Source organism: Eriocheir sinensis, chromosome 22 (assembly GCF_024679095.1).
Source record: "Eriocheir sinensis breed Jianghai 21 chromosome 22, ASM2467909v1, whole genome shotgun sequence".
Classification (NCBI taxonomy): Eukaryota; Metazoa; Arthropoda; class Malacostraca; order Decapoda; family Varunidae; genus Eriocheir; species Eriocheir sinensis.
The window spans coordinates 6,691,905-6,714,759 of record NC_066530.1 but is presented as its reverse complement, the minus strand read 5'-3'; the positions used below and the strand labels follow the sequence as shown (position 1 = coordinate 6,714,759).

Here is a 22,855-nt window from a genome sequence, read left to right as displayed (position 1 = left end):
TACTTGTCTACATCTGAGTTTTACGCCATTGTTCCTCGTGCGCAGAGTGTCATCGATCATAAACAATGTTGATCTGTCTACATTCGTGAAACCATTAAGTATTTTAAAACATTCGATCAGTTTTCCTCGGAGGCGACGTTTCTCAAGAGATAACATGTTAAGGGTAGAAAGCCTTTCTTCGTAAGATTTGTTGCGCAAGGAAGGGATCATTTTCGTTGCCCGACGCTGAACACCTTCTAATTTAGCAATATCCTTTGCATGGTGGGGGCACCAAAACTGTACCGCATATTCCAAGTGGGGTCTGACTAAACTGTTGTAGAGCGGGAGTATTACATCTTTATTCTTGAATACAAAGTTTCTTTTAATGAAGCCCAACATTCTGTTCGCTTTATTTGCTGCATCGATGCATTGCTGTGAGAATTTGAGGTTTGACGCGATTTTGACCCCCAAGTCTTTGACGCATTGAACGCTTTTGAGTTTAACGCCGCGCATTTCGTATTCGAACTTCTTATTCCTCGTTCCAACTTGAAGGACCTGGCACTTGTCTACGTTAAAGGGCATCTCCCATCTATCCGACCAAGCTGAAATTTTGTGCAAATCCTCTTGGAGGCTTTGCCTGTCTTCATCAGTGAGAACCGAGTTACCAATCTGTGTGTCGTCTGCAAATTTACTAATGCGGTTATTGAGTCCAACATCCACGTCGTTGATGTAAATAATGAAGAGCACTGGGCCAAGGACCGAGCCCTGAGGGACGCCACTAGTGACAGGCGCCCACTCTGAGTTAAATCCGTCAATCACTACTCTTTGTTGTCTGTTGCTCAACCAATTCGCGATCCATTGGTTTACTTGACCGTCAATACCTATTTGCTTTAATTTGTAAAGTAATTTATGATGCGGGACTTTATCAAACGCTTTCTGGAAATCAAGATAGACTACGTCCAGTGATTTGGTTACGTCATAAACAGTGAAGAGGTCGTTATAAAAGGTTAATAGGTTTGATAGGCAGGATCTTTTGTTTCGGAAGCCATGTTGTGAGTCCCCAATCAATGAGTGGCTTTCAAGGTAACTCACAATTTTGTCTCTAATTATGCCCTCAAGTAGCTTACCTACAACCGAAGTTAGACTAATGGGCCTGTAATTACCTGGTACTTTTTTGTCTCCTTTCTTGAAAATCGGTGTCACGTTAGCCTTTTTCCAATCTGAAGGGACGATGCCTTGTCGCAAGGACATATTGAATACGGTTGTGAGGGAGGATAGTATTTCGCTCTTTGTTTCTTTCAGCAGAGTTGGATATACTTTGTCAGGTCCAGGACTTTTATTTGTTTTAAGTAAATGGAGAGCTTTAAGGACTTCATCGGTTGTTATTTCAAAATTAGGCAATGCATGCTCGAGATTTACAATAGTACTGGTGTTGGTGGTAGCGAGAGGAAGACTGTTAGTATTAAACACCGAGGAAAAGTAATTGTTTAAGAGGTTTGCAATGTGTTGGCTGTCAGTCACTAGTGCACCGTCGCTGTTTGTTAAAGGTCCAATACCACTTTTGATCGCCTTTCTGTTGTTTATGTAACTGAAGAAGGGTTTCGGATTATTTTTACAGTTGGCTGCAATTTTTTCTTCATATCTACGCTTTGCCTGACCTACTAGTCTTTTTACTCGTCGCCTGGCGTCATTATAAAGTCTAATGTTTTCGGGCGTGCTTTGTTCATTCTTTAACCTGTAAAACAATTTTCTCTCATTGACTGATTGTTTAATTTCGCTATTAAACCACGGTGGGCTTTTATTAGTGTTAATTCGCTTCTCGCACAAGGGGACGAATGTGTTCTGCTGAGTGAGTAAGTGATTTTTAAGGCTTAGCCAGGCTTCCTCTACGTTGCCGTCATCTGATAGTTGTATTTCTGTTCGTTTTGGTCGGATGTCTACGAAGTGAGCTCGTTTGAAATTGGGCACCTTTACTTTATTTTCAGTCACTGATGATTGAGCTTTAATGTCGACGCGCACTAATTTATGATCACAAGAACCGAGGTGTTCTCCTACCGTGACACTACTGACTAGGTTATCTTGGGTCGTTATAACAAGGTCGAGTATATTATTTTGTCGAGTTGGCTCAGAAACCATTTGGCTTAGATAATTTTCTTCTAGAAATTCGATCATTCTATGTGACTCGCCTTCTGTACCTGACATTGTCGCCCAGTCGATATGGGGGAGGTTAAAGTCTCCTAATATCAGTGAGTCGCTGTTATTAAGTGACTGCCTTAAGACGCTGTACATTTCAAGGTCGTCATCGAGTGATTGCCCGGGAGGTCTGTAGGTGACAGATATATTTAAATTGACTTTTGCAATGTTTACTCGTACGCACAAATGTTCAACGTTACTGTTTCCCGGTGTTTTGTCAGTGGGTCGCAAATAGCTTTTGACATAAAGGGCGACGCCACCGCCTCTACGGTTTACACGATTTTTGTTGAAGAGTCTGTAGCCATCTATGTTGTATTCGGAACTTAAATCAATATTTGTGGTGTCGATAAATGTTTCGGTTATAGCAATTATGTCAAAATTTTCTGTTAAAGCAAGACATCTCAGTTCATCAAATTTGTTTCTTAGGCTACGCGCATTGAAACTAAGGATTTTTAAGTTATCTAGAGGCTTGGTAATAGAGGTGGTGGTACTTGCGGGATCACGGTTACGGGTTTGTTGCGATGTTACGGGTTTGTTGCGATGAGAGAATTATTATTATTATTATTATTATTATTATTATTATTATTATTATTATTATTATTATTACTATTATTATTATTATTATTATTATTATTATTATTATTATTATTATTATTATTATTATTATTATTATTATTATTATTATTATTATTATTATTATTATTATTATTATTACTATTTTATTACTATTACTATTATTATTATTATTATTATTATTATTATTATTATTATTATTATTATTATTATTATTATTATTATTATTATTATTATTATTATTATTATTATTATTATTATTATTATTATTATTATTATTATTATTAGTAGTAGTAGTAGTAGTAGTATTAGTAGTAGTAGTAGTAGTAGTAGTAGTAGTAGTAGTAGTAGTAGTAGTAACATTAGTTGTAATAGTAGTAGAAGTAGTGGTAGTAGTGGTAATGATAATAATAATAATAATAATAATAATAATAATAATAATAATAATAATAATAATAATAATAATAACAATAATGGGAATAATATTGATATCAAAAATAATAACAATAATAATAATGATAATACTAATAAAAATAGCGCTACTACTACTACTACTACTACTACTACTACTACTACTACTACTACTACTACTACTACTACTACTACTACTACTACTACTACTACTACTACTACTACTCCTACTACTACTACTACTACTACTACTACTACTTGTAATATATATATATATATATATATATATATATATATATATATATATATATATATATATATATATATATATATATATATCGTCATATGTATATGAATGTATGAGTGTATGTGCTGCGACACCAGGTCGGTGTCGCAGCACAGGATGTTTAACACGTCGTGCTTTTGGCCGTGGGAAGCTGTGATGAACTGACGCTAGATCAGCAAGGATCAGCAAATGATGACTTTCATCAGCAGTCATCAAGCGAAAGCCACACCCTTCCGGGACGAATCAAGATGCAGTAAAAAGGGCGAGCAACGCGGAGAAGAGGGGAGAAGACAATGGGCAGCGGGCGGTGATCTGCCGCTCCGCGCGCTGGGTGTGGCTTTCTTATCTTTGTGGGACTCGCTCACATAAACTATTGTGTAAAACTATTAACATTGTTAAAATACATTCACGCTTTTAATGTCCCTGTGAGAGAGAGAACTAAAGTGAACTAAAGTGAACTTATAACGGCTACCGCTCGGCCAACACCTCACTTAAGTAAAGGCTATTGCGTTATCTCACCTACTACAATCAACTTGTGAAGCAGGCCATGGTAACACCGGCCCTATGACGAGTGAGATAACAGTTCGCGCCTTAAACTTAACACTTAACATTTGCCACCTTAAAAATAATGCTTAAAAGTCGTTAACATAAAATGGTGAACAGCGTGGTTACGAACTACTCCGAATTGTTATATCTCTCTCTCAAACATAACTTATGTGACAGTGTGTGGGGGCAGTGAACGGCATCGGACATAGCAAGCAAACGCTGGCCTCAGCGCGCGGCCTTTCCTGCCCCGGTGAGTCGAGTCAGCACACAGCCGCACCCGAGAGCAAGGCCCCGCCCCGCCCCGCAACTCCACACAGCCCATATTCTCCCCTGGGGGGGTCTCGTTACCTTTTTACCGTTCGAGACACCCCATCGTGTACCTACGATCCAGCATGTCGTAGGTGTGCACTTTTCCTCGCCAGACAACTCGGACCTTTGGGGGTGACTGTGGTGGGCGTATATACTCTGCCCGCCGCCCATCCCACCGCCGCTACCAGACAACGGGCGGCAGATCTTACTACCCCGGCGATCCGGCCCTACCACCGGCGAGGCGAAGGACGCGAGCGTGCTGGGTAGCGGGGTATCGAGTTGCTGTCTTCGAAGTATTTTTAACACATTTTAGCTGACACTACATTGATACGGTTTCAGTAATTACACCACTTGTAACATTATTTCAGGTGAATTACTATTATTTACGTGTTTATGTGTGTGGGGCCGTATTTATTAGATTTATCAGCTGTTGATTTTTCTGGCGTGTGGATGTTTAATATTTTTCTTGAATAACATTGTTACGCATTTTATGGATAGTCATTCATTTTATTTTCTCCTTTCTTTTGTATATTTTATTGCACAGTGGAGAAGTTTTGTCTTGCTAAGCCTCACTCATTATTCTTTTCCTCTTTTTTATGCATTTTAGAAGCATCGGGGAGGAGTGAGCACATACTTAGCGGTGAATGATTATTACTTTAATTATTTTTGCAGCGATATTTTTTTTTCTGTTACCATTTTACTCCTCATTTTACTAGTAACTCTTTTAATAGCAGGGAAACCTGACCCGAAGTTACAAGCTCTCACCGAGGACTATGAGGAGTGGATAGAGGGAAATGACAGTGACGTCAAGGATAACGGTAACTGTCATGTAAGGAGTGGTTGCTGTCTTCAAAGGGTGCTTTCTCCTCCTTCTACGCTGCATGAGCAACCAAGAGGTATTTACTTACCTTACAAATCCCACAATGGCTTCTGCCCCTAGTCACCCGCTAATAGCAACAGCAGTTAGGCCTTTCACAGGTAGTAAGGGAGGCAGATTATTCGGCCAGGGACTTCTTGTTTCAAAGTGAGATTGTCATGAACATTTCATGTCTGGACTGGGGCTCACAGAGGCTCAGGCTCTTCTCACTCATCACTCTCCCTCCTCATCCTCTCTTCTCTCTCCCTCTCTCCCTCTTCTTCCTCTCTCTCTTCTCTTCTATCTTCTGCCTCTTATTTCCTCTTCACTCTTCTCCTCTGAACTTGCTCTTCCCCCGCCTCCCCTGCACTGCCTCCCTGCACGCCCTCTGCTCACTCTCATTACTCTATACCCCCCCTATACTGTTAACCAGCATCTTCACTCTTTCATCTCTTCTCTCCTCAAAACTGAAAACTCCCTTTCTTTCCTTTCTTCCCCTTCCTTCCTTATTCTCACTCAAGAACTTTCAAGAGAGGAGGAGGACTCCTCTCCTCCCCCTCCTGAAACTGACCCTCTTTCTTTTTTCTCTTTTTTTTAGCAGCGGCTTTTTTTTTTTTTTTTTTTTTTTTTTTTGTGGACTTGAACTGTCTCCTTTGCTGTAAAAAAAAAAAAAAAAAAATTCGTGTCAGATCCGGGAGATAAAATTTCTCTCAGCCGCTTGAAGGTCAATCCCGGGAACGGGAACGGTGGCCCTCATAAACAGGAGCGCTTTCACGGAACGAAAGGATTATGAAGCGTTTCGGTTACTTTTTCTTGAAACATTTGGGGAAAATGGGAAACACAGCCTCGTAAAGGGTGTAAATTTTGCGGTGGACATTGTGCAAACGAGTGGCCTTTTTAACAGGCCAGTGGACGCCTATCGGGTGTCTACTGATTTGATCTCGTGTTTAAAACAAGGAAACTGGACAGATGGAGAAACCATATCTGTAGCTAATGCGCGTATATTCCTATAGAGTTCCTTGTGTACATGATTGTCCTTAAAGTTCCTCTTCGAAGGAGTGCAGTATCCCTGGACTACAGCCCCACTGCCAACCTACACGATTTTGTCAGCCAACTTTTATTGCACTTAAAGTAATTTAGGTCCTTTTCGATGCTTCTTTTGCCTTCGACACGTTCGTCGGGGAGGGAGGCCTTCGCGACCCTCTGACCTAAACCTTTTTGGGTGTCACCAGCGGTAATAAAAAAAATAAAAAAAAAATCCTTGGTGTGTTCTTTTACCCATAGTTTAGGCATAAAATAGTCAGATAAATAGGTGGACGGACAGTTGTGCTTTACGATCTATTTTTTTTACACAGAATGGTGCATAGTGGTCGTCTCCAATGACTAGCGCCGGCTTGAGGTTCAGCCTGACGCTGCTTTGTGTATCTTTCCACCATACGACTATAACCTGCATCCTCGCATTTACTAATTTATATTTGGTTCCTGAGCTTTTGCCTGCATCTTTTTCATGCGAGAGGGGAGTGCTTGAGTAATACTTTTCACTCTTACCCACTATTTTTCTTTTATTGCTGAGTTGATGCAAGGCAGTCAGTCTTCTCAGTTTTATTGGAGCCGTAATAACCGAGGGTGTAGAATAACATAGGGATAGGTACTTTTTAACCTTGAACCTCATGTGCCTCTGCTTGAAACAGACATTTTTCTCTGCAAAGACAGACTTAACTAAACTTGAGCAGATGCTGTCCCTAACTTTTATTGTAACCAGCATGTGAATACCTGTAAGCTTTGGAAGTAAGCAGACAAGTCTTACTTACTCTTTGCTTGACATACCACTGTTACCCGTTACGGGAATTATTTTTGGCGTCACAGATGTCAGTCATCCACGTTCGTTACGATCGGGGGATAGGTGGAAATTTGTCTTTTTAATTTGATGTTTATTAATGCTGGAATTACTTTAATCAATTATGCTGGACTTATATATTTCAGTGAGATTTGTTACAGCGGTGATTTCACAACTTTGTGACAGGATTTTCTTTTATAGTACTGTAGACCTGAAAAAAACGGGATATCAGGAGTCAGTGGTGCTGACAGCCGATGCTTCTAAGGCTCTCCAGACTTGTCCTTGTTATCACATTGTAACTATTAGGAGACTCTACGGATAACATTACCTCTTTTCACACAAACTTATCTATTGTTGTATACCCCGCCCGTCTCGAAGGCGTGCCGAGGGTAACGACACTGGCAATTAATTGTCACGCAACGGATGAGTGTTTCTCTGCGACAGTTTTGTGTCAAGGTGTGACTCGAAGGTTCAGTGTGTAGCAGATCTTCTTCAAGGATTTTTCCTTTTTCTTTTTACTATTCCAAATAGCTCCATTACCATGTATCCTAATGACAGTTTAGTCAATTTTTTTTTCTAGGATGTATCATGTAAATAATTTTTCGAGTTTGAGTTTTCTCGGAATAGTACTCAACTTCCACGTCCTTGACTCTAGCCCTATTTACCTCGACCTGTATGTACATTATCCATTTCCTGTTACTTCCATGATTATTATCATTGGCAGTTCCCTATGTTGTATCGATAGGCGGGCTCTGACTTGTGTGATAATCTTTAAAGCAACTGTAACAAGACCACGCTTAGCTAGTACACTTTGGGTGACTGTACCATGGGTAGGTACAGAAATTTATAAAGGTGGGGTAAGTCGCGGGGTCGCGACTCTTAGGGGATCGAGCGATGTAATATATATATCGTCATATGTATATGAATGTATGACTGTATGTGTTGCGACACCCGGTCGGTGTCGCACAACAGGATGTTTAACACGCCGTGGGAAGCTGTGATAAACTGACGCTAGATCAGCAAGGATCAGCAAATGATGACTTTCATCAGCAGTCATCAACCGGAAGCCACACCCTTCCGGGACGAAACAAGATGCAGTAAAAAGGGCGAGCAACGCGGAGAAGAGAAGACAGTGGGCAGGGGGTAGCGGGCGGTGATCAGCCGCTCCGCGAGCTGGGTGTGGCTTGCTTATCTTCGTGCGACTCGCCCACATAAACTATTGTGTAAAACTGTTCATATAGTTAAAATACATCCACGCTTTTAATGTCCCTGTGAGAGAGAGAACTAAAGTGAACTAAAGTGAGCTTATAACACCAACCTCTCGGCTACACATCACATAAAGTAAAAGGCTATTGTGTAATCTCACCTACTACAATCAACTTGTGAAGCAGGCCACTGTAACACCGGCCCTGTGACGAGTGAGATAACAGTTCGCGCCTTAAACCTAACACTTAACACGCACCACCTTAATCATATAACTTAAAAACGGGTAACATACTACTACTACCACTACTACTACTACTACTGCTACTACTACTACTACTACTACTACTACTACTACTACTACTACTACTACTATTACTACTACTACTACTACTACTTTTTTTTTTTTTCACTACACAACATAAATGATACCTCCACCCATGTTTATTTTCCCGACACATAATCATGGAGGGCTCCATAGCTTGGAGGTCATTAGCCTCAACTCTGTTCGCTAATGACTGTGGCATCCAACCATATCACTAATACTACCTGACACTAAATCACCTATCATCTATTACGTCTAGATCCCCCTTTCCTTCCCTAATCAAGTCACTCCCGACCCACCCTAATGTCACTCTCCACAACTGTGGCTTCATAGTCCATATTGGAGATGGTGGTGGCTTTTGGGCCAGAGTGTCTGGTGCCCCTGAGACATAGGATGGCCGACCTGAGCAGGGAGAACGAGAGGCGACACCTCATCCAGGCGACAACGTGGCTCCTTGGCTGTTGCTTCTTTTCTGAGATTAGTTCCGCGAGGCGTGTGTAGAAGCATTGGGCCCTGGGACCCATCCCGCCGGATGTGGTGAAGACGAGGGGGGTGAAGCTGCCCTGATCCACATGTTGGAGTCTTTCACCGTATGCCCTTGTCTTCTCCTGCTCGTTCCTGTGGTGGTTTGCTTGCAGGGGCAGCTCACGGTGACAGGCAGCCATCGGGTCGAATATGCGGATGTCCATGAACGCCCGCTGTCCGCTCACCCAGAATCCGCGGGCACTTACATCAACCCGTGCCTCCTGTGAGGTATTGGCTGTCCTGTACCGAAGGTGTTCGCCGTCCAGGGGAAGCAGTGCCGGCTCGGTAGTGACGTCTTGGCATACCTCCCCAAGCATGCTGGCTGACAGTTCGCTCACTTCATCGTGTGGAATACAGACGAAGCCTCTTTTTTTACATGTCATGGTGTGGGTGACATCATTTGGTGATCCACATGCACAGAGATCAGGCAGTCCCTCAATCGGCCAGCCATATCTCAGAGCAATGGCGTCGACAAATTCTTGTTTGTTGAGGCTGAAGCCCTTTGCTCTGATTGGTAATGACGTTAGCCAATTAGGGGCGCCTGCCTCCTGTGATGTGTGTATTTTACCCATTTCTGTGGACAGGTGGTGTGTAAGACGGTCCAGCTCGTCTTTTTGGGCCTGTTGCCTTTCTTCTGAGATTTTTCTTTTAATATCTCTTATTTCTGTTTGGTCTATCTCGCCCTCTGCCTCCTGAGCGATGATCCTGTTGATGAGTGACCTGGTAAGGCTGATGGAGTTTTGGTTCTCCTTATCTGCCAGCTTCTCAGGGTTGGTGATCCCCATCCCACCCAGTCTTGGGGGAAGTGCTAGCATATCCCTCTCTTCCTCCCCCAAAGCATGATATTTCACCAGCGCCGGCAAGAATACATTCTTGACGGCATTTTCCAGTGGTCGGAGGAGTGGACTGATGCCGGGGATGGTGCGCATCAGGAACGTCCACCGATGTTGGATGCCGTGGGTGTACGCTGAATAGGCAGCGTGTGGCTCAGTCTTGGCAATGGCAGACAAAGCTTCTATTTCCTTCACCCATTCAGCTACTTTGTCTCCCACGTACTCCTTCTTATATACCTCTGTCCCGATCACTGCACCTAAGTGTCGTTGTCCGTCTTATGTCACAATGACGCCACTTCCTCTAAAAGTTTATGCGGCATGGTCATAATGTTCAGGTTTGACAATAAGGACAGACTTGGTGGCGTTAGGGATGCATCCTATCTCAGGGCCGGCGGTGTTCACAGTGTCCCACCACCCTTTTAAGTCTGAGATTTTACCAGCACCTGAGAGGTCATCCGCATAAGCCACCTGTTTCACCCGTGTTTCTGCGAACGCGATTTCATTTTGGAGGACTGATAGGCCCAGGGCGTACATAGCCATGGCTATTGGGTCACCTTGTGTTGTTCCCTCAGATGATTTTAACACTTTCACCTTTCCACTGTGGCTATTTATGTATAAGTCAGTCGGGTATGTATAGGTATTTTCGACATACATAGCTAAGCTAGGGCACTTGGTTTTAATGTTATGTATCATAGTCTTTCTATTTATTGTGTTGAAGGCATTTTTGGCGTCAACAAGAAGCACTGCTTCGCACTCCACGTGGTCGAATATCTCCCGCATGGCATGGACTGCTGCTTCTCCTCCTGCCTGCTGCCCCGCACAAACTTGGAGGTTCCCTGCTGCCATTCTCACATCTTCTTTGACGACAGCCATGATGCATTTGCCTACGATGCGCCGACTACTACTACTACTACTACTACTACTACTACTACTACTACTACTACTACTACTACTCCTCCTCCTCCTCCTCCTCCTACTACTACTACTACTACTACTACTACTACTACTACTACTACTACTACTACTGCTACTACGACTGCTACTGCTACTACTATCCCTACCATTGGCTTAGCAAAGGGGGACTGTTGGGGCGGCCCGCACTGGGGGACAATTGCTATGGGGCGGCAAGTAAAGCCTTTTTTTTGTGACACTGAACACATTCTTTAACAGCATAGTATTGAGTATCAGTATAAAATGAAAATTAATGTAGGTGTTTTACTCAAGGATCGAGGGATTGGGTGGGGGTAACAAGCTGAAATCACCTAACCACCCAACTAAGCGTCCACTGATCCCAATCACTTCCACTGAGACCACAACCACAATAACTACTAATCCTACTTCCATCACCACCACCCCACCACCTAACACTACACATACCAGCGTCATCATTCTTGAGAAGTAGAAAGTATCGCAACGGTAGAGTCCGTCCTTGTACTCTTGGAAGAACAGAGGCAGCTGCTTGTGGACCACCTCAGTCACGCCGTAGAACACCGGGTGGGAGGCCTGAGCGAGGAGGCAGTACAGCACGCCCTGGATGTTCTGTATGCCGGTCTGGTTGAGCTCGATGTTGGAGAAGATCAGCGCGATCATGAAAGCCATCACCTGGGCATGAAATGGAAGACAGTGTGAGAGGTATTTGTATGGCGCAGTAGGTTGGGCGAGGCTACGTGTCCCTTGGCGTATGTCCCCATTGATTGATTGATTAATGGTATGTGTTAAGTAGTAAGGGGGCGTGTGTATCAGTAGTTTTGTTGATACCTTCCAGAAGTGGGTATTACACGGGGATGATTTTGCTCGGGACCCAGACTTTCGGGCGGCAACTTTCGCGGTGCTGCTGTTGGAACTAATCACACGGGGATGCTACGTTTGATGGGCAATCTTCGTCATAATCATGACTTTCAGGGATCAGGTGCCTACTTTCAAGTAGAAACAGATGTTGATTAATTTCTGTCTGTTATATTGTTTTAATATGGTTAGTTTTATACTGAAAAACCAAAAAACGTTTACAATAAATATTTACATCACCCTTCCTCCATCCCTTTCTCACCTCACCTGGATGAATGAAATGAATTTAAGAGTTGATCAGTTAATACATACACGATTGAATGTTTAAATGTAATGTTAAACAGTTTTTAAGATATGGATGGCAGAGGGTGAATAAATAAAAAAGTGTTTAAGAGTAGTATTGTGTATCGAAAACTCTTGTTTGCAAAAGACGTAAAATAGAAATTGATAAGATGAATGCAAAGTCCCAACCTGTAAATATTCAAAGTAGTATATAAAAAGGAAAGAGAGAGAGAGAGAGAGAGAGAGAGAGAGAGAGAGAGAAGAGAAGAGAAGAGAGGGGATTGGAGGGGAGAGGAGAGAGCGAGAATGTGATGCAGATGACGTCATGGAGGTGGGAAGAGCCAGGGTTAGACCAATTTAATCCATCTGCGCAGACCTGCGACGTGGATTGGTCCCCAGGTAGGGGGAAGAGGGTAGGGAAAGCAGGGTCAAAATCTAAATATAGATCTCGGGCAGGGTATACTTAAAAGAAAACGTGGACCGGAGGAGTAATTATGAAAGACTTGATATACCCGCACATTCGCGCACATACACATATACTCTCTTTTTCTCTCTCTCACACACAGTTATGTGATCTTGTCAACGTTGTTAGTAATCGTACAGTACTTAACTTTCGGCCCCTGTTCAGCTCTGCATCCATACACCGAACAGTAAGCATCCGGAGAGCAGACCCTCTCGGACTTCCTTGCTCTTAACGCAGGGGAGGTCACGGTCGGACTGACCTGGCTTCTGCCTACTGACCCCGGCAACTAGGTAACAAAATACGTCATGTTGACGTCATGCGCAGGGCGAGCTACTTTTCACTAGGAAGAGGACTAACCCTGTCCTGTATTTAACCCGGGGAAGAACATGAGAACCGGCCGGACAATCAGGGAGGAGTAGGGCGCCCGGGTTAAAGCGAATGGGCAACTCGTAAAGCAAAGAGGTCAACCCACGGTCGGCTCAAAATTCGTCCCATTCCACGCATCCTCCCGAGGCTCCTCCCCGAGGTCCATGTGATGTAGCACAGGGTATAAAAAAAGCTAACCGAGCAGGCAACCGCCTTTCTACTCTCCCTCACTCCCGCCAAATGATCTGTTTTTTACCTATTCGCCTATGGGCGCCGGTAGGCTTTCTTGATGGGGCCTGATGGTCGACCCCAGCTGGTCGTGACGCAGGCAAGTGTTTATAGTGGCGCCATCTTGCATTGGCTCATGCAAGGTCCAGACAATACAGGGTCTGATCACGAGCCGACAAAAATTCAAACGGACTGCGCATGCCGTGACGTCACAGGGTGCGTGCGGCGAGGGCCCAAAGAGGGGAGAGAGCCACTCGCAATATATAAGCCTCAAAGTAGCCTGTAACAATTGGATTACTAACATTATTAGTGTGGTAAAATGCTGCAGGAGAGAGAGAGAGAGAGAGAGAGAGAGAGAGAGAGAGAGAGAGAGAGAGAGAGAGAGAGAGAGAATCCTGAGGGAGAGGGAGGGGATCGGGGAGAGAGGCAACCGCATATCGTGACGCCACAGCCACAGCCGCGCTCTGCCCCGCCCCAGGTGCTTCAATCTGCGCGTGAGCAGATCCTATCTTCTCGTGAAACTGTGCTCATGCTGCCCCCCGGAGCTCTTCTTTGATCCTAGAATCTAGAGTCCGTGTTGATAGGTGGTCTTCTGGACAGCATGAGGGTAGTCTTAGGCCACTCAGTGGTGACATGAAAAATCACAGCTTGTGGCACCGGGCGGGTGCGAACCCGCATCGTCCTGGACGCGGCGCCGTCACTTTATCCACTCAGCCACCGCTGAGTGTCTGTGTACGTATGTGTGTGTGTGTGTGTGTGTGTGTGTATACACACACACACACACACAGAGAGAGAGAGAGAGAGAGAGAGAGAGAGAGAGAGAGAGAGAGAGAGAGAGACACACACACACACACACACACACACACACACACACACACACACACACACACACAAGCAATGTAGCTCAGACCGTGCATATCCACACCAACACCCACACCCACCCACCCACACACACACACACACACACACACACACACACACACACACACAGTGTGAGAGAGAGAGAGAGAGAGAGAGAGAGAGAGAGAGAGAGAGAGAGAGAGAGAGAGAGAGAGAGAGAGAGAGAGAGTTACATAGATATAATTACATAGAAAATCAGACCACACAGACCCATAGTCCAGACTAGGTGGTCTGTCCTTAAACCTAAGTGATTTTACATTAATCAGATGGCTCCAAAACGTTGCTTATCTACTCTAGTTAATATTAAGTTCAAGGAAGTGACGGTCGAGCTTGTTTTTAAAAGAGTCAATCGTGTTACACTGGACCACTGATGGGGGGAGCTTATTCCATTCTCGCACTACAACGTTGGTGAAGAAAAATTTGGTGCAGTCTGAATTTACTTGTCTACCTTTGAGTTTTATGCCATTGTTCCTCGTTCGCAAAGTGTCATCGATCATAAACAATTTTGTACTGTCTACATTCGTGAAACCATTAAGTATTTTAAAACATTCGATCAGTTTTCCTCGGAGGCGACGTTTCTCAAGAGAGAACATGTTAAGGGTGGAAAGCCTTTCTTCGTAGGATTTGTTGCGCAAGGAAGGGATCATTTTTGTTGCTCGACGCTGAACACCTTCTAGTTTAGCAATGTCCTTTGCATGGTGGGGAGACCAAAACTGTACCGCCTATTCCAAGTGGGGTCTGACTAAACTATTGTAGAGCGGAAGTATTACATCTTTATTCTTGAATAAAAAGTTTATTTTAATGAAGCCCAACATTCTGTTCGCTTTATTTGCTGCATCGATGCATTGTTGTGAGAATTTGAGGTTTGACGCGATTTTGACCCCCAGGTCCTTAACGCATTGAACGCTTGTGAGTTTAACGCCGCGCATTTCGTAATCGAACTTCTTATTTTTTGTTCCAACTTGAAGGACCTGGCACTTATCTACGTTAAAGGGCATCTCCCATATATCCGACCAAGCTGAAATTTCGTGCAAATCCTCTTGGAGGCTTTGCCTGTCTTCGTCAGTGAGAACCGAGTTACCAATCTTTGAGTCGTCTGCAAATTTACTAATGCGATTATTGAGTCCAACATCCACATCGTTGATGTAAATAATGAGGAGCACTGGGCCAAGAACCGAGCCCTGAGGGACGCCACTAGTGGCCGGCGCCCACTCTGAGTTAAATCCGTCAATCACAACTCTTTGTTGTCTGTTGCTCAACCAATTCGCGATCCATTGGTTTACTTGACCGTCAATGCCTACTTGCTTTAATTTATAAAGTAATTTATGATGTGGGACTTTATCAAACGCTTTCTTTAAATCAAGATAGACTACTATTTGGTTACCTCATAAACTGAGAAGAGATCGTTATAAAAGGTCAGTAGGTTTGACAGGCAGGATCCTTTGTTACGGAAGCCATGTTGTGAATCCCCAATTAGGAGTGGCTTTCGAGGTAACTCACAATTTTGTCTCTAATTATGCTCTCGAGTAGCTTACGTACAATTGAAGTTAGAGTAGTGGGTCGGTAGTTACCTGGTATTTTTTTGTCTCCTCTCTTAAAAATCGGTTCTCACGTTAGCCTTTTTCCAATCCGAAGGGACGATGCCTTGTCGCAAGGACATATTGAATACGGTAGTGATGGAGGAGATTATTTCGCTCTTTGTTTCTTTAATCAGTATAGGATATACTTTGTCGGGTCCGGGACTTTTATTTGTTTTAAGTGAATGGAGAGCTTTAACGACTTCATCGGTTGTTATTTCAAAATAAGGCAATGTATGCTCGAGATTTACAATAGTACTGGTGTTGGTGGTAGTGGGAGGAAGACTGTTAGTATTAAACACCGAGGAAAAGTAATTGTTTAAGAGTTTTGCAATGTGTTGGGTGTCAGTCACTAGTGCACCGTCGCTGTTTGTTAAAGGTCCAATACCACTTTTGATCGCCTTTCTGTTGTTTATGTAACTGAAGAAAGATTTCGGATTATTTTTACAGTTGGCTGCAATATTTTCTTCATATCTACACTTTGCCTGACATACTAATCTTTTTACTCGTCGCCTGGCATCATTATATAGTCTAATATTTTCGGGTGTGTTTTGTTCTTTCTTTAACCTGTAACACAATTTTGTCTCATTGACTGATTGTTTAATTTCGCTATTAAACCACGGTGGGCTTTTATTAGTGTTAATTCGCTTCTCGCACAAGGGGACGAATGTGTTCTGCTGAGTGAGTAAGTGATTTTTAAAGCTTAGCCAGGCTTCCTCTACGTTGCCGTCATCTGATAGTTGTATTTCGGTTCTGTTTGTTTTTGAGAGAGAGAGAGAGAGAGAGAGAGAGAGAGAGAGAGAGAGAGAGAGAGAGAGAGAGAGAGAGAGAGAGAGAGAGAGAGAGAGAGAGAAAATTTTTGCATAGATTTTACATAGAAAATCAGATCACACAGACCCCATGGTCCAGACTAGGTGGTCTGTCCTTAAACCTAAGTGATTCTACATTAGTCAGATGGTTCCAAAAGGTTGCATTTCAACTCTAGTTAATATCAAGTTCAAGGAAGTGACGGTCGAGCTTATTTTTAAAGGAGTCAATTGTGTTACACTGGAAAACTGAAGGTGGGAGCTTATTTCATTCTCGCACGACAACGTAGGTGAAGAAAAGTTTGGTGCAGTCTAAATTTACTTGTCTACATTTGAGTTTTATGCCATTGTTCCTCGTTCGCAAAGTGTCATCGATCATAAACAATTTTGATCTGTCTACATTCGTGAAACCATTAATTATTTCAAAACATTGGATCAGTTTTCCTCGGAGGCGACATTTCTCAAGAGAGAACATATTAAAGGTGGAAAGCCTTTCTTCGTAGGATTTATTGTGCAAGGAAGGGATCATTTTTGTTGCCCGAAGCTAAACATCTAATTTAGCAATGTCCTTTGCACTTATGCTAACCATGATCTTTATATTTCTGCCCGGAACCGTGCCAAATCTGTTATTTAATTTACTAAAAGCTCTTTCATAAATAGAAAATGTCAAAACCTTGCTTTTTCTAATTCTTCCCGTGACTTCTGGCACCTAGCCAAAAATATCTCCTCCAATTTCACTGCGTCCTTAACCCTGACGGCAGCACCGCAGTCTCATCTATCTCTAAGGCTGAACTCTACGCTCAAACTTTCTGTAAGAACTCCACCCTTGACGATTCTGGGCATATTCCTCCTACTCATCCCCACTCTGACTCCTTTATGCCTGTTATTAAGATTCTTCATAATGATGTTTTCTATGCCTTCTCTGGCCTCAACTCTCAAAAGGCTTGTGGACCTGATGGAGTGCCTCCTATTGTCCTTAAAAACTGTGCCTCCATGCTGACACCCTGCCTGGTCAAACTCTTTCGTCTCTGCCTGTCAACATCTACCTTTCCTTCCTGCTGGAAATACGCCTTCGTACAGCCAGTGCCTAAGAAGGGTGACTGTTCCAATCCCTCATACTACCGCCCTATAGTTTTACTTTCCTGTCAATCTAAAGCTTTTGAAACAATCCTTAACCGGAAGATTCAAAAGCACCTCTCCACATCTAACCTTCCATCTGATCGCCAGTATGGGTTACGCAAGGGGCGTTCTACTGTCGATTATCTTGCTCTCTTAACTGACTCTTGGTCATCCTCTCTTAGCCGTTTCGGTGAAAATTTATCTGTTGCGCTAGACATACCGGAAGCCTTCGAAAGAGTCTGACACAATTCTTTGCTTTCTAAACTGCCCTCGTTCGGATTCCATCCCTTTCTCTGTTCTTTTATTTCCAGTTTCCTTTCCGGACGTTCTATCTCTGGGGCGGTAGACCGGCACTGTTCTTCCCCTAAACCTATTATATTAACAGTGGTGTTCCACAAGGCTCTGTCCTATCATCCACTCTCTTCTTGTTACTTATCAATGATCTTCTTTCCATAACAATTTGTCCTGTCCACTCATACGCCGACGATCCCACTCTGCATTATTCAACTTTTTTCAATAGAAGACCATCCCAACAGGAAGTAGCTATATGACTCCAGACTGGAGGCTGCAGAACGATTAACCTCAGACCTTGCTATCATTTCCGATAGGGTTAGTAGGAACCTTGTGTCCTCAATGCCTCAAAAACTCAATTTCTCCACCTATCAACTCGACACAATCTTCCAAACACCTATCCCCTATTCTTCGACAACACTCAGCTGTCACCTTCTTCAGCACTAAATATTCTCGGTCTATCCTTAACTCAAAATCTTAACTGGAAACTTCACATCTCCTCTCTCACTAAATCAACTTCCTCAAGGTTGGGGGTTCTGTATCGTCTCCCCCAGTTATTCTTCCCCGCACAGTTGCTATCCATATGCAGGGGCCTTGTCCGCCTTCGTATGGAATATGCATCTCATGTGTAAGGGGGCTCCACTCACACAGCTCTATTGGACAGAGTGGAGTCTAAGGCTCTTCGTCTCATCAGCTCTCCTCCTCTTATTGATCGTCTTCTGCCTCTTAAATTCCGTCACGATGTTGCCTCTCTATCTTCTATCGATATTTTCATGCTGACTGCTCTTCAGAGCTTGCTAACTGCATGCCTCCTCCCCCGCCCGCGGCCTCGCCTCACACGACTTTCTAATCAAGCTCATCCCTTTACTGTCCAAACCTCTTATACAAGAGTGAACCAGCATCTTCACTCTTTCATCCCTCACGCTGGTAAACTCTGGAACAATCTTCCTTCATCTGTATTTTCTCCTGCCTACGACTTGAACTCTTTCCAGAGGAGGGTATCAGGACGCCTCTCCTCCCGAAGTTGACCTCTCTTTTTGCCCACTCCTCTGTATTCTATTCAGGAGCAGTAAGTAGCGGTCTTTTTTTTTCATTATAGGTTTTTTTTCACGGCCTTGAACTGTCTCCTTTTCTATAAAAAAAAAATGGTGGGCAGACCAAAACTTTACCGCATATACCAAGTTCGGTCTGACTAAACTATTGTAGAGCGGAAATATTACATCTTTATTCCCGAATAAAAAGTTTATTTTAATGAAGCCCAACATTCTGTTCGCTTTTTTGCTGCATCGATGCATTGCTGTGAGAATTTGAGGTTTGACGTGATTTCGACCCCCAGATCGTTAACGCATTGAACGCTTTTGAGTTTAACGCCGCGCATTTCGTAATCGAATTTCTTATTTTTTGATCCAACTTGAAGGACCTGGCACTTGTCTACGTTAAAGGGTATCTCCGGTCTATCCGGCCAAGTTGAAATTTTGTGCAAATCCTCTTGGAGGCTTTGCCTGTCTTTGTCAGTGAGAACCGAGTTACCATCTTTGTGTCGTCTGCAAATTTACTAATGCGATTATTGAGTCCAACATCCACATCGTTGATGTAAATAATGAAGAGCATTGGGCCAAGAACCGAGCCCTGAGTGACGCCACTAGTAACCGGCGCCCACTCTGAATTAAATCCGTCAGTCATCACTCTTTGCTGTCTGTTACTCAACCAATTAGCGATCCATTGGTGTACTTGACCGTCAATACCAATTTGCTTTAATTTATAAAGTTTTTATTTTTATTTATTTATTTTCTTTTTTTTACGTCACAGCCCATTGTGCCTGTAGGCTTCTTCCCGGTGGGTCCTGATGGTCAGCCCAAGGCTTCTTCCCGGTGGGGCCTGATGGTCGGCCCAGCCCGTTCTGGCGCAGGCGAGTGCTTATAGTGGCGCCATCTTGCCATGGCTCATGCCGCCATTCCGGAGCTCATCTTTAATCCTAGAGTCTAGAGTCCGGGTTGATAGGTGGTCTTCTGGACAGCATGTGGGTAGTTTTAAGCCACTAGGCGGCGGCTGAAAAATCCCAGCTTGGTGGCAACTTTATCAATTGCTCTCTGGAAATCAAGATAGACTATGTCCAATAATTTGGTTACGTCATAAACTGAGAAGAGTTCTTTATAAAAGGTCAATAGGTTTGATAGGCGGGATCTTTTGTTACGGAAGCCAAGTTGTGAATCCCCAATTAATGAGTGGCTTTCAAGGTAACTGACAATTTTTTTCTAATTATGCTTTCAAGTAGCTTCCCTACAACTGAAGATAGACTAATGGGCCTGTAATTACCTGGTATTTTTTTGTCTCCTTTCTTAAGAATCGGTCTCGCGTTAGCCATTTTCCAATCGGATGGGACGATTTCTAGTCGCAAGGACATATTGAATACGGTTGTAAGGGAGGAGAGTATTTCACTCTTTGTTTCTTTGAGCAGTATAGGATATACTTTGTCAGGTCCGGGACTTTTATTTGTCTTAAGTGATTGGAGAGCTTAAGGACTTTATCGGAGGGTACGGTATAAAAAATGCTGAGCGAGTAGGCAATCCCATCAGTCAAAACACACACACACACACACACACACACACACACACACACACACACACACACACACACACAGAGAGAGAGAGAGAGAGAGAGAGAGAGAGACACACACACACACACACACACACACACACCTCTTCCTAACTGTCAAAACGATGTTACCTAAGCTGCGCGTAGGTCGACCTCCTTTAATTTAGATCTTGCCACAGAGTATAAAAAAAGCTGAGTGAGTAGGCGACCCCATCAGTCACATCACGACAGTTGACATAACATCCGCTCTCCCCTCACTGTCATCTATAGTCCGCTCCCGCTGTAAATATATATATATATATAAATATATATATATATATATATATATATATATATATATATATATATATATATATATATATATATATATATATATATATATATATATATATATATATATATATATATATATATATATGCCTATTCAAATGGCATAGTCTATATCAAAGAAAAAATATCTAAAAATAAAAACATACATTATAAACATTCACACATATCCACACTGCACTGTTATATATACACACTGCACTGTCATGTAAAGTGTCATATGGATAGGAAGTGTGCTTCTCTCTCTCTCTCTCTCTCTCCACACACACACACACACACACACACACACACACACACACACACACACACACACACCACACACACACACACACACACACACACACACACACACACACACACACACACACACAAACACACACAACACACACACACACACACACACACACACACACACACACACACACACACACACACACACACACACACACACACAGATACTGCTGGTGGTCAACAGAGTGACGGCGCCGCGTTCAGGAGGACGCGAGTTCAATCCCCGCAAGGTGCCACCAAGCTGGGAATTTTCAGCCGCCGCCGAGCGGCTTAAAACTACCCACATGGTGTCCAGAAGACCACCTATCAACCCGGACTCTAGATTCTAGAATTAAAGATGAGCTCCGGGAGGGCAGCATGAGCCAATGCAAGATGGCGCCACCATAAAAACTCGCCTGCGCCAGAACGGGCTGGGTCGACCATCAGGCCTCACCGGGAAAAGTCTTGGGCCGACCATCAGGCCCCACCGGGCACACACACACACACATACACACACATACAGAGAAGGAATGAATTTAACGGGAACGGGCGAGAGACGGCAGGGAGTGGAGAGCGGAAGGTTAAGTTATCCGTCATGATGTGACTGATGGGGTTCCCTGCTCGCTCAGCTTTTTTTATGCCCTGTGGCAAGATCTGAATTAACGGAGGTCGACCTACGTGCAGCTTAGGTGACGTCGCTCGCTCTCTCCCTCCACAAGGTAAAACAAAACAAAAAGTTAGTAGGCAACCCCATCAGTCATATCACGACAGTTGACCTGACACCTGACCTCCGCTCTCCGCTTGCTGCCGTCTCTTGATTGTTTCCGCTAAATTCTCTCTCTCTCTCTCTCTCTCTCTCTCTCTCTCTCTCTCTGTGTGTGTGTGTGTGTGTGTGTGTGTGTGTGTGTATGGAGAGGGCGCTGCAGAAGCAAAACATAAGGCTTGAGTGCTCCTCAGATTTGCATCGGCAACAAGGTGGGCCTCATAAGGTGTGTAAGGGGTGCTGGTACCTTTAGCGAGTTTAAGTGAGGGACAGTGATACTGGATTTGGTAGTTGTGGAGAGTCACTCTATACTCTATTACGCTTCCATATTATGGATAAGGGACTAAATACATGTCCCTTAACCTGGTTAACCATAATATGAACGCGGAAGTACTTAGAAGTAAAGAAAAAGCCGAATTAATCCCCTTCCCCCAACGATCTTGGGGGACCCGCGGGAAGTCGGGGTATTTGGGTGGGGAAGCATACTCCAACCCCCCTGCTAACCAAGGGGGGACTGTGCCCCCCCCTGGACCCCTCCTTACCTTTACTGGACGGAATGTTGCAACGTCCATCCGCCATTTCTACTCTCCAAATACTGGAGAGGCTTGCCCCTCGGCAGGGGCAAGCGAAGAAACAGCTGACCATAACCAACATAAAAGCCTCTCAACCGACTACATGGACTCCAGAATCTCTTACATTTAATACTCGATTTTCCTTTAACACTGGATCCCTTATAGCAAGAGATGGGTTACCTGCATCTATAAAACGTGCGCAGTTGCCATCGAAATGGCGCTGCCCCACACGGCGGCCATTTTGGTGGCTTTATTTACAAAATATATATTTTCGCCGTAGGTAGAGCACAGAAACGCCTCATTTCACGTAGACAGTAGCATTGTAATAGCTGCTTTTACCCCACAATTTCCCTGGTCTTCATAGCCCTCCCCACTACAAGGTGTTTTAATTTTGGTGGCGGGGACAGGAATATTATCTGTTATTCCTTATCATCACTTGATGCGCCGGTAAAACAAGAGTAACGCAACAGTATGTGATAGCTTGGAAAGGCTAGTAATGCCGTGGGAGCAATATTGGAGGCGCGTAGTGATTCTCCATATTTATCTCGGATTTAGTTAAAATAGTCAGTTACCAATTTGGCTGTTCTGCTTAGGGCCCCCTTCACATCTTGGCTGAATTTCTGCGCATGCGCAGA

General features: G+C 43.6%; 1 protein-coding gene across 5 annotated transcripts in view; it reads right to left on the bottom strand.

Annotated features, from left to right (window-relative positions):
• Positions 1 to 22,855, bottom strand: part of LOC127001969 (protein scarlet-like) — a 102,177-nt gene that overhangs the window by 56,512 nt on the left and 22,810 nt on the right. For all 5 annotated transcript variants that reach the window (XM_050867266.1, XM_050867270.1, XM_050867268.1 and 2 more), the window contains one exon: positions 11,254 to 11,478. In XM_050867266.1, coding sequence (XP_050723223.1) covers positions 11,254 to 11,478 — 225 coding nt within the window. The remainder of the gene's footprint in view (positions 1 to 11,253; positions 11,479 to 22,855) is intronic.